This window comes from Cucurbita moschata, unplaced genomic scaffold (genome assembly GCF_002738365.1).
Source record: "Cucurbita moschata cultivar Rifu unplaced genomic scaffold, Cmos_1.0 Cmo_Scf00008, whole genome shotgun sequence".
Taxonomy (NCBI): domain Eukaryota; kingdom Viridiplantae; phylum Streptophyta; class Magnoliopsida; order Cucurbitales; family Cucurbitaceae; genus Cucurbita; species Cucurbita moschata.
Genome location: NW_019268524.1, coordinates 2,097,243 through 2,108,788, shown reverse-complemented (window position 1 = coordinate 2,108,788; position 11,546 = coordinate 2,097,243). Strand labels below are relative to the sequence as shown.

At 33.9% G+C, this 11,546-nt stretch overlaps 2 protein-coding genes across 4 annotated transcripts; one reads left to right on the top strand and one right to left on the bottom strand.

The window, feature by feature from the left end:
- Positions 1-846: 846 nt before the first annotated feature.
- LOC111446508 (probable protein phosphatase 2C 10) lies at positions 847-4,035 on the top strand. 3 transcript variants are annotated; one of them, XM_023085346.1, is made up of 7 exons: positions 847-987; positions 1,060-1,067; positions 1,151-1,320; positions 2,270-2,500; positions 2,572-2,848; positions 3,318-3,472; positions 3,548-4,035. In XM_023085346.1, exons 3-7 carry the CDS (start codon positions 1,282-1,284, stop codon positions 3,683-3,685), a joined length of 840 nt encoding a protein of 279 aa, XP_022941114.1. In that variant the 5' UTR covers positions 847-987; positions 1,060-1,067; positions 1,151-1,281; the 3' UTR covers positions 3,686-4,035. The 3 variants fall into 3 exon arrangements, with proteins under 3 accessions (XP_022941114.1, XP_022941113.1, XP_022941112.1); XM_023085345.1 differs by lacking the exon at positions 1,060-1,067; XM_023085344.1 differs by having other exon boundaries at positions 847-1,067.
- A 2,507-nt stretch (positions 4,036-6,542) lies between these two features.
- On the bottom strand, positions 6,543-9,631 carry LOC111446509 (14-3-3 protein 7-like). Its single transcript, XM_023085347.1, has 7 exons — positions 9,406-9,631; positions 8,566-8,874; positions 8,117-8,204; positions 7,878-7,987; positions 7,231-7,376; positions 6,913-6,947; positions 6,543-6,740 (listed from the first exon to the last, which is right to left on the bottom strand). The coding sequence occupies exons 1-6, from the start codon at positions 9,468-9,470 to the stop codon at positions 6,919-6,921; spliced, it is 747 nt and encodes a 248-aa protein (XP_022941115.1). The 5' UTR covers positions 9,471-9,631; the 3' UTR covers positions 6,543-6,740; positions 6,913-6,918.
- Positions 9,632-11,546: the final 1,915 nt, after the last annotated feature.

The following is an 11,546-nucleotide window of genomic DNA, read 5'->3' as shown; positions in this document are numbered from 1 at the left end:
TTTATATTAAAAAATATAAAATAACGGAATAAATCAATTAATATTTTATGAGTAAAACTCAAATTTTAATATTATATTTAAAAATTAAGGTAGGGCAGTGCGAGTAAGGACAAGGATCGAGAATATAATTTTCATCTCCGGCCCCATTTAGCTAACAAAGAGAAATCTCTCTTAATTTTTTGAGAATTTTGCATCCCATTAGGGTGAATCCCGAGCCTTACGAGTTTAATGGACAATTCATGTTTATGAACTAAACATATCATTTAACTCGTGTAAATATAAAAATGAACAAAATATTTTTTTATAAAGATGTGAAAATCTCTCCCTAATAAACCAGTTTTAAAAATTATGAGAGAAAACTAAAAAAATATAATATTGGCTAGCGGTGAGCTTAGACCATTACAAATGGTATTAGAGTGAGGTACCAGGCTGTGTGTCGGTGAGAACGCTAGACTCCAGGCGGTGTGCCAGCAAATCTCGGAAAATCCGAAATGATTTTATAAATTTAATGGTGAAAAAAAAAATGGTGGAATAAATATTGAAATAAAGTCAACAGAGAAGAAAGTCGTAGTCGGGGTTTGTGGGTAATCTTTTCTTTATACCATTTTTATTTTTTTATTTATTTTTAGATAAAAATATTTAAAAAATAATAATTTTTAATAATTTTAATAACTTTACTCATTCATTTGCTGAGTCAGCTTAGACTTCCAAAACGGTTGCAAATCATGGCAATGGAACGATGCCTCTCACTCTCTCTCTCTCTCTCATGCTTTGCTATTTATTTAATTTTTAATTTTTAATTATTTAATTATTTAATTATTTAATTTTTAATTTTGATTTTCAGAGAAAAGCTTACAAAATATGTTCCTACTCCTTTTCTCTCTCCTTCTCTCGTCATTCCTTTATTCAATTGTCTCAACCAATTAAGAACCAACTGAAGCAATACACAGCAACAAGAAGAACCTGAAGACGAAGAAGAAGAAGAAGGTGCGAAACCTTAAACCATTTTTTTCCTCTTTGTTCTTGAGCTTTAATCTGATCGTTCATGGGCGATTTCAGCCACTCAGGTAACGTTTTTCATCATCCTTTAGGGCATCGTTCCTTGTGGATTATTATGAATCGTTATTGAGTTCGTAAATCGATGGTGCAGTTGGTGAATTCTGGAGGTGGATTTGATTGGAATTGGGGCTTTTGTGTTGATTTGGTGGAGATGACTCTGTACGAAGGATAGATGTTGAGAAATTACCACAACAACTTGGAATTCTTTATAAATTTATACTTATGGATAGGCTCTGTTGTTTTAATGCTTCATACTCTCGGGTAAGTTTATTTTTCTTTTTGTTCTTCATGATTCCTCGATTGTGATTGTGTTCTTTCCCTTATGTGCCAAAATTTGACCAAAATCACAGAGAAATTTAGTACGAGGAACTTCTTACAATTCTATCAAAGCTCTGTTTGAACAACGTAAATTTGTTGATCAACTCTTTTGGTGGATTAGGAGCTGTGGACTACAGAAATTTAGGTGATAAAGTTATGTATAGGATCTGTTCTATAGGTTGTACGACTCTGTTATTGAGTTCTAAAGGGTCAAGAACCTTTAAGTTTGGTGGATGAACCGTTGCCCTACGTTTAGAGCGTGATTAACTGCTCGACGGACCGTGGCTGTAGATGATCTAAACAAAAAATTATGCATGGTGCAACGACCTTGCTCGAACAAGATTTGTTCTATAGGTTGTACAACTTTGTTATTGAGTTCTAAAGGGTCAATATCCTTAAGTTTGGTGGATGAATCACTGCCCTACGTCTAGAGCGTGATTAACTGCTCGATGGACCTGAGGCTGTAGAATCTAAACAAAAAATTATGCATGGTGCAACGACCTTGCTCGAACAGGATCTATTCTATAGGTCGTACAACTTTGTTATTGAGTTATAAAGAGACAAGAACCTTGAGTTTGGTGGATGAACCATTGCCCTACGTCTAGAGCATGATTAACTGCTCAACGGACCATGGCTATTGGCGGGGTTCTTATCTTAAGTCGAATAAGTAGTTTTTTTATCTTTGGATAAGAATTAAGAAACCGAGCTTTTATTGAGAGAAATTCAAGAAGGTACACGACCATACAAAAAACAATCCCAACCAACGAATCCTCAACTACGAGAGTCGATTCTAATCGAAAAGAATAATACCGACCTGATAATTGCAAGAACTGTGATTCGAGTGAATTTGTTTTTAGATTCTTATACTTTTGTTGACAACTTGGTCGTGTAGATTAGATCGGCGTTAAACTACGGTAAAGGAAGAAGCCACGAGGGGCTTATCAAGTACGGGTTCTGCCTGGTAAAAGGGAAAGCTAATCATCCCATGGAAGATTACCATGTTGCTAAGTTTGTTCAGATTCAAGAACATGAACTGGGGCTCTTTGCCATTTACGATGGCCATTTAGGAGAAAATGTGCCTGCCTATTTACAAAAGCATTTGTTTTCTAATATCCTGAAGGAGGTAGGATGCTAAGCTGAGTACTCATATGGCTTCTCTTGGTCTGGTTTTTACTTTCACTTTTGTCATTATAGGACGAGTTTTGGGTCGATCCCAACGGCTCCATCTCGAAAGCCTATGAGAAGACAGACCAAGCCATTCTATCCCACAGCTCCGACTTGGGTCGTGGTGGATCAACTGCAGTTAATGCTATTCTGATTAACGGTCGACGATTATGGGTGGCCAATGTTGGAGATTCTCGTGCAGTTCTTTCAAGAGGGGGTGAAGCTATACAGATGAGCATCGACCATGAGCCGAGTACGGAGCGTGGCATCATTGAGAATAAAGGGGGTTTCGTTTCGAACATGCCAGGTAAACTATATCTTGTTAGAAGTTGTCATCGGTATCTAGTACCGAGCGATATCCAAATTTTTCACCACTTATATTTTGTACTTGTGCCATAGTATGCAATTGTTTGTTTTCGTTGGGACGTTCTTTTATCGGACAAATCTGTTTAGCTTGGGTTGGTCACTCTTCGCTATTGCTAGAGTCGTGTCGAACTAACGATCGCCAAGACTTTAGACACATATCAATGTAGGAATCGAATTTAGAAACTTTCATTTTGACATCTCATGAAAAGCTAGTGCTCCAAGAAACAGAGTCGTCTTACTTTCGTCCTCGTTTATGATTCTTAAATGATCGAAACCGATAACGAGTACTTTCTATTTCAAACTGTTTCAAGTACCCAACATTGAAACAGCGAGTAGTCGAAGTCAAGGTCAGTCCAACATTTGAACTCATGTTTTTTCCTGTTCCTATATTGAATTCTTATAAAAATCAGGAGACGTACCTCGAGTGAATGGTCAGCTAGCAGTGTCACGAGCATTTGGAGACAAGAGTCTCAAATCTCACCTGCGATCGGATCCCGATATACAAGATATCATTATAGATGCCAACATGGACGTATTAATTCTCGCCAGTGACGGTCTATGGAAGGTGCGCTTCCATCCCTTTTGTCTGTTGCATTGTTCTTCATATCTACAAATGTTCTTATGAACGTGAATGAAACAGGTAATGGCGAATCAAGAAGCGGTTGATATCGCTCGAAGAATCAAAGACCCATTGAAGGCTGCTAAGCAGTTAATAACTGAGGCTTTGCAGAAAGAGAGTAAAGATGATATATCATGCATTGTGGTTAGATTTAGGTGATTTTAGCCTTTAAATTTTTTACCCCTCCTCCAGATTCAGTATATACCTCTAATAAGATTTTCTGAGTTACGGATTAGGCCAACAAGGTAAGTATACGTGTTTCGGGTAATCCTTACGAAGATTTGATGATTTATCGACGATAAAAAGAGTGGGACGAAGACTGTATCTGTAAATTTCATTAGGCCGATCGTGTCTATATTGGTTGATATCTTTCTGAAGGTGAATTTGAAGTTCTTAATGTGTAATATTGTCTTATTATTACATGGAAGGACTACCAAACCTTGTAGTCCAAGGATTATGTCTGTCTTCATGTTTGGTTTTACTTTTCAGGTTGTTTTCCTGTTTTTTAATTTCAATTTTTTTGATCTATTTGTGAGCAGAGACAGAGACGGTTGAAATAAAAAAAGAATGTCTTATGAACTTTAATTTTGTCATGGTGGTATAGAAGATTTTGATTCAACTGTTACTTTCGAATTATGGGGATAATCCAGAGACTAAATTTGTATTCCGAACGGGTTGATGTGAGCCAAAATGAAATGACAAAAATTGAATGGTTAGAAAAGCTGGATAGTGTTCGGGTCGAAATGGCAAGAGCTAAGTAAATGATAATGTTTAGGAAGAAGCAATTTGACGGTATCAGAGCCAACCTTCTCGTTGTTTCCCGAAGGAGGGTAGACACGAGGCGGTGTGCTAGTAAGGACGCTGGGCCCTAAAGGGGGTGGTCCCACATCAATTGGAGGAAGAAAAGAGTGACAGCGAGGACACTGGGCCCCAAGGGGAGGTGGATTGTGATGTCCCATAAGGACACATTTTTAAAGTCTTGAGGGTAAGTCTGGGAAAGCCCAAAAAGGACAATATCTACTAGTGGATCTGAGTCGTTACATCTTTACGGTGCTCATTGAGTAACGAATTTTGAAGGGGTGATCAAAAAAATATTTCAATTTTGGACAATTTTGAAGGAGTGATCAAAGAAATATTTCAATTTTGGACATCATTTATTGACGATTAACTTAAATGTAATTCAACCGGTTAAAAGCATGCATATCAAAATTGAAAGTGTACTTTTTTTTAAATACAATATTTGATATTACCAAATTCTATATTTATTTTAAAATTTAACTTTTTATGATACGATTAGTATTTTGTGCATAATTTACTCATAAGTTAGACAAGCCCAAGCCCAAGCCCAAGCCCATGGACTAGCCCACAAAAAATATAGTCAAGTAGTAATTACCACCTAAATTTACAACAATTACGAAACTACCACACAAAAACTATCGTCTAGGGTTTGAATAGCTCTCTATAAATTCATCACCGGCTTGCAATCAGAAGCATAAACTGCCGAATGAACAGGTTCTTGGCGCTCAAAGTTTCTCTCGTTAGGGTTTCGTTTTGGGATTGCATTGTTGATTCGTAGGTTACGAACATCTACAATTCTTAATTCTTTTTATTTATTTTGTTTCAAAGAAGTTGTTTGATTTCATGGATCGCCTCTCCTTTCGGCTACAAGTGCTGAGATCTTTCGATCGATTTCTTGTAATGGCTTTGTTCTGGAGGCGTATATTAATTCCATAAGCTCTGGGGATTTCCTTTCGTCCAGATTTTGTGTTCTCACATCTCTGGTTTCCCCTACTTACGTACATTCCATGATTTTTCTTTTCTTTTTTTTCTTTTTGGTAAATCTAATCTCTGTTCTAATCTCCGTAGAGAGGTTTTTTCTTTTTGATTTATTTCTTATAAGTCTATTGGTTTCCGATTCTGATTGGATCGGTGGAAGAGATTTTAACTCTTTTTTTGGCGGAAAATTATGAGATATAAATAGATAGTTATGTTGTAGAAATTTATTTAATTTGCTTAATTAAGGTTTAGGGTTTGAACCATCCCAATTAACATTGATTTAAATTTTATTATTTTATTGTTTAAGATAGGTTTCTTTAAAATAAACATTAGTTTGATGGTTAACCTAAACCCAAAACGTAAGTTTTTTTATACGTTTTCCGGTTGTTATGGGAAGTTGGCTTTTTTAAATCGTTAATTACTATCTTGAAATTACCAATTTGGGCGTATAGTGGGGAGATGGTGAGCTCCCTTTTTTAGCTTTCAATTTAATTCTTCCTCTTCTGCTAGTTTTCATTTTTGTAAGTTTATGCCTATTTAGTAACTAATTATTGAAAAATAATAAGATTTTTTTTAAGAATCAAAAGGACATCAAACTTTCAATGGTATATTAAACAAAAAAAAAACACCTTATATCTAATATAACATTTAACTTCATAGTCTTGGATATATAAAAAATTTGTAAAACACAATGGTTTAAGTCTCGAAGATTAGTACATATTAGTGACCTTTCGAGGGCATGAAATGTTGAATTTTTCAGTCAACCACGAGAGGTCCAGCCCCTTCCTGATCATTTAATATAGGTCGAAGCAGTAACAAACGAGAATCTTTTAAACTTTAATAGTTAAAATTTTAATTTTCCTAAAGATAACTCTAAGTCGAATCTCCTTGATAAAATAACCTAACCAGTTACTTTCTAAAAGAAGACTTGCAGATACTTCTACATTATCTTTCAAAAATGTAATCTACTTTTAACATTTAAAGCTACTTTTCCTATCATGTGATTGAGGCCCGCCATACCAGATGTAGGAAACCCTACACTATCAACTATCATTAGCTAGCCACGTGAACTAGAGGTCATTGGCCACCATTTAGTATCCTTCAAAAAGGTCTTAAGATATTTTCCCCTAATGTTTTGTGGTTAACTATAATGTTATGATCAGTCTTGGGAATAGGAACAAATCAATGTAGTACCCGGGAGCAGAGGTGTAAAGAAAATTAAACAGGTTGGCAAGTAAAGAATAAAGAACAAACAAGAACACATTCCTAAAAAGATTCACATGTGTTGTGTTTGGAACAGATCGAGAATACAGAGCTAATAATTGTCAGTGAACCCTATTGTTCTATCAGCATGCCCCAATAATAATAGTTAATAACTACTGCATGTACCGTTGTTCAATTCTTCAACCACAGGAACAAAGTGCCATGTTGATTAACTCTGCAAACAGAATGTTTGTTAGTGATTTTCTTTTTAAAGGAATGGTTGTTAGTGATTGATTGATTGGTCCTGGTCCATGTGTTAAGTATTGATCGAATGCAAAATACATAAGGTGCAAAAACATTGCAGGGATTTTCTTATATTAACAGAATTGAAACAGTGATTAACTTACCTCTTTCTAGAGTTCATCGGCATTGGATTGCTCTCCTGTCAAATTGAACAAATATCAAGTCATCCACTGCTGAGTAGAAACCTCAGTTTCTAATTGAAAGTTTAACTCATACTACTTAACAAGATTCAAATGACAATTGGTACACTTTGAAATAACGCGAGAGACAACAAAACCTTAATTATTTCAGAATATGAATTCACCATATATGTTGATTTGATTCTCATAAACCAAGAAGATCAATGGCTTAAACTATATTGTTATGGAGTAAAACAGCAACGTAGAACCAAAAGATAGACAGAAATAAAGAATTTGCCCCACCTTCGTCTGGCAAATTGGAAGTCCACAGGGTTAGATTGTCCCTGAGAAGCTGCAAAATGAGGGAACTGTCCTTGTAGGAATCTTCATTGAGACTGCCAAGTTCTGCAATGGCCTCATCAAAGGCGATCTGGGCAAGGTGGCAAGCCCTGAAAGGATACGACGTTATTGAAAGTAATAAAACCGAAGAAGAGAAAATAGAACATGTTAACTTTAAACATAAGCTCTCATGGCTTTCCTTTTGGTTTCTTCGTAGCTTTTCTTTTGGTTTCTCCAAAAAATCTCATATTAGTGGAGATTATATTCCTTACTTATAAACCCATGATCAACCTCTTAGTTCGCTAACGTGGGACTACTCCTTTTAATAATCCTCAACAAAACGTTGAGGATGGTAAACTGCTTCCTTTCCTGGTGCAGCAAAGTCCCCGAAAAGTATCTCATAGTATTATGATGAAGTAAGGCTTCCCTCATCAAGACGCAAATTAGTGGTAATTTTATAAAGACCAAACAAGTAAAACGAGTATAAATAGGATTCTTGAACTTTCCCATTTGCTTTGTACTTTGGGAATGGAAGTGACTCCTAGCTAAAAGAAACGTTTTGTTATAGTAATTACCATGTTCAATAATAAAAGTGAGGGAAAGATGTTAACCTTTCAGGGGAATTCAAAATCTCATAGTAGAAAACAGAGAAGTTCAGAGCCAGGCCAAGTCTTATAGGATGAGTGGGAGGCAAATCAGAGTTAGCAATAGTCGAAGCAGCCTACGACACGAAAACATTTAATATCATATTTGTGAAATTTTAGAACACAAAAATAGATATAGGAAAAGGAATGAAAAGATAACAAAGCAACACAAAATGCTATTCCGGGAATACAAGGAACTGACTTACCTCATAAGCCTTTAATGACTGTTCTGCAACTTGTTTACGCTCATCACCAGATTTAAACTCTGCCAAATACCGACAATAATCTCCTTTCCTGTAGCAGAAGATCGAGAAGAAAAAATGGTAACAACCATGATAATCATTTGACGAAAGAATATGGATTGCACCAACATCAATATATAAACTGCAGATTTATGGGATTTATCTTCTAGAGAGAGTATCAAATATAACAAATTTAGAACAAACAATAGATTATTGCAAACAATAAAAACAGTAATTTAGCGATAGCATGAAACGAAAAAAGTAGAGTGAAATCCCCTTAATGAAGCAAATAAAGATTAGAAATCTAACCTATTCGCAATGAACAAACATATTATCCAACCGTCCAAAGTTCTGCATATTAAAGATTTCATCATTTCTACATTTCAGTTAAAGTAAAGCATTATGAATCTCACATCTTATGGTAGAATACAGTAGATTCTCCAGCTGATGAACTTGGAAGGAGATGCTGGTCAATATTTGACAATGTGTCATTGCATATTTTAGAGAGCTCATCTTCTACCCGATGCCTATACTCAATTATCCGTTCCACATTCTTCTCATTATGTTTGGTTATCTCCTTCTGTTCAATTGAAGACAGAATGCGCCATGAAGCTCGTCTAGCTCCTATTACATTCCTATAGCCAACAGAAAGCAGATTTCTCTCTTCCACTGTCAATTCCACGTTTAACTTCACAATTTTCCTCATTTCCTCAACCATCTCTGAAGCATGGAAAGATGATGATTCGAACCATTCAGTATATACAAAAGATGAAGCGTGAAAATAGTATTACACAATGAACGGAGGAAGAGGTCTTGATTGACCACATTTTCACTCCATCTTTGATCTCCACAAACCAATCAATTTTGAAACCATGAGCATAAACAATTCTCATATAATTATTGCCGCGCTGCGACAAGAACATTGTAAACAGCCAGTGAGAAAATGAAAATGCCTTAATGTAACCAGTAATTTCTGGGCCAGATTGATTTTCTAGATTAACGCGCCAAGATGCCACGACATACAACCAACAAATCCCGATAGTTAAGCTTCATTTGATATAATTATTACGACAGATTCCGACGACCTCTAAATAAAATCGCAAAAGCAAAAAGTGATTAAACACCACGTTAATAGCGGATTTACAGTCTCAAACAATCAAAACAACAGTAATCCCTAAGTTCATAGTAATAATCAATTGAATTAGCAAATAATCCACGAATGACGAAATTAAATTCTACAGATAAACCGTACTTCATATCTCTCGGCCTGCTCTGCCAATCTAGCACAGTAAACGAGTAGTTCTCTCTCTTTCGCCATCGATTCTCTCTCTCTCTCTCTCTCTCTCTCTCTCTCTCTCTCTCTCTCCAAACTGAAACTCAGGTTTTAGCTTCGATCTTGCCGCCTGCAGAACTTGGCCTTTGGTGCTCTGTACTTGGCTTGTACTCTAGCCATGGGAGTTGAACTGAATTTTTTATGTACGATCACAGCAAGCTAAAGGCATCTTGAATTTCGAAAGCTCTTTTATTGACACGTGTGAAGTTGGCGCGCATCTAAAGTAAAATCAGCCGTTGGATCAAGTTCATGACAGGAAGGGGCGCGTCGTTGACCGTGAGTTAGGTAACGGCTGGGTGATGTAAGAAAGAATGGGTATGTTTTTGTGGACCCCACTGGAATTACGTCACAATCGCAGCTTTGCCGTTCTTTCCTAACCATACAGTTCACCATAATTCTTTTCTTATTCCCTTATTTCACGATTTTTATTAATTTCTCATTTATCAAATTAATTTCCCCTTTCAATAATTATGTGTTTAATATATTTTTTTTAAATAAAACATTTTTCATTTTTCATCTTTATTTTCTTAATTTTAAAATGTTTATTTAAGCTTCTATGCTTTCTGTCACATTCAATATTAAATGAAAAAATAATAATTTTTTAAAACGTGATTCCAAGTCAAATAAATTAGAAATACGAGTGGGGTCCATCAAGAGTACAAACGACATTTCACCTTTATTTTATTTTTGGGCTAGGTCCAATTTTCTTCGTCCATATATATATACATTAAAAAATTATAATTTTTTACTGATAAATATATGGACAAAAATGGTTTAGGAACGATTATATCCAAATTTTTTATATTAATTACGATTTTAATTTGAATCAATTTTATTTTAAAATAATAATAATAATAAATAAAACATATTATGAATTCGACATTATTGAGCTAGGTTTTTTTTTTGTTGTTGTGTTGGCCTACTCAAGATTATAACATCCACACATAAATATAATTAATTATAAGCTAACCTTTTCGACAAAAACAATAAATTATTAACCGTTAATCGCTACTTTATGTCCATGTGGCTAATCAATTTGTTGGGTCATTTTTATTCCACCTAATTTCCCTAATTACCATTATACCCCCTTTCACATTTACTTTTTTAATATAAATAAATACAATTCAAAACATTTTTAAATTGTTTTTTAATAAAAATTTATGAATGGAAAGAAAATACATTTTTTATCTCAGTGTTAATAATATTTAAACTTTTAATTTATTATTTAACGTTTATTTGAACTCGTAAATGTATCAGATATAAAATTAAGTTAATTTTTTTTTATAATAATATATTTAGTCAAAGATTCGAGTAGTGGAAAACTTCCTTCCTCATTCCTCGTTCACAATATAAATTTATATACACGTCATTCTCATTATAATATTTAAATATAAAAAAGACTCAAATTTAAATAAGATACGTAGAATTATTATTAGAGCGTTTAAAAAATATATTAACAATAAAAATTAGACCAATCAAATTCAACTCAATCCAACTTGTATGATTCGAATTAGTTTATCAATTTATTTGGGATTAAATTAGTTTATATGTTATTTTAAAATTAGTTTGAGTTGAACTTAAAAAAAATTGCTTAAAATATAATTATACACATATATTTATTTTTATTTTATAATTATTTTTGTTTTACGATTAAAATTGAAATCGAGTCACAAATTTTAATTTAATATTTGAAAATAAATAAATAAATATTTTACAAATTAACATTTTAAATCTTATTAAAAAAAATTTAATCCATCTTTTTAAATAATAATGTTTTGTTCAGATTTATTATTATTATTATTTTTAATCTTGTAGATTAATATTATCCAAACAAAATTAAGATTAGCTTTAACCACAAAAACAAGTAATTAGCATCCACTAATCTACCCTAACTTAATTACTGTTATACCCCTGACAGACGTTCTAATTTGGTATAAGGTAAGGGTGAAATTGTCCATTAGCCATATTCTTCAATTAATTATTACAAGAAGTACAAACAAAATCAAACCCCTAATAAATTTGGTACAAAAATTGTCTTTTTTTTTTTTTTTTTTTTTTTTG

Excerpts from the sequence above, each read along its gene's own strand:
- LOC111446508 (XM_023085345.1), top strand. The coding sequence starts at position 1,282 with ATGGATAGGCTCTGTTGTTTTAATGCTTCATACTCTCGG. Across the intron at positions 1,321-2,269 it reads TTAATGCTTCATACTCTCGG|ATTAGATCGGCGTTAAACTA; the intron begins GTAAGTTTATTT and ends TTGGTCGTGTAG. Across the intron at positions 3,473-3,547 it reads CCAGTGACGGTCTATGGAAG|GTAATGGCGAATCAAGAAGC; the intron begins GTGCGCTTCCAT and ends TGAATGAAACAG.
- LOC111446509 (XM_023085347.1), bottom strand. The coding sequence starts at position 9,470 with ATGGCGAAAGAGAGAGAACTACTCGTTTACTGTGCTAGATTGGCAGAG. Across the intron at positions 8,875-9,405 it reads GAGCAGGCCGAGAGATATGA|AGAGATGGTTGAGGAAATGA; the intron begins AGTACGGTTTAT and ends TTTCCATGCTTC. Across the intron at positions 8,205-8,565 it reads ACTGTATTCTACCATAAGAT|GAAAGGAGATTATTGTCGGT; the intron begins GTGAGATTCATA and ends CTTCTGCTACAG.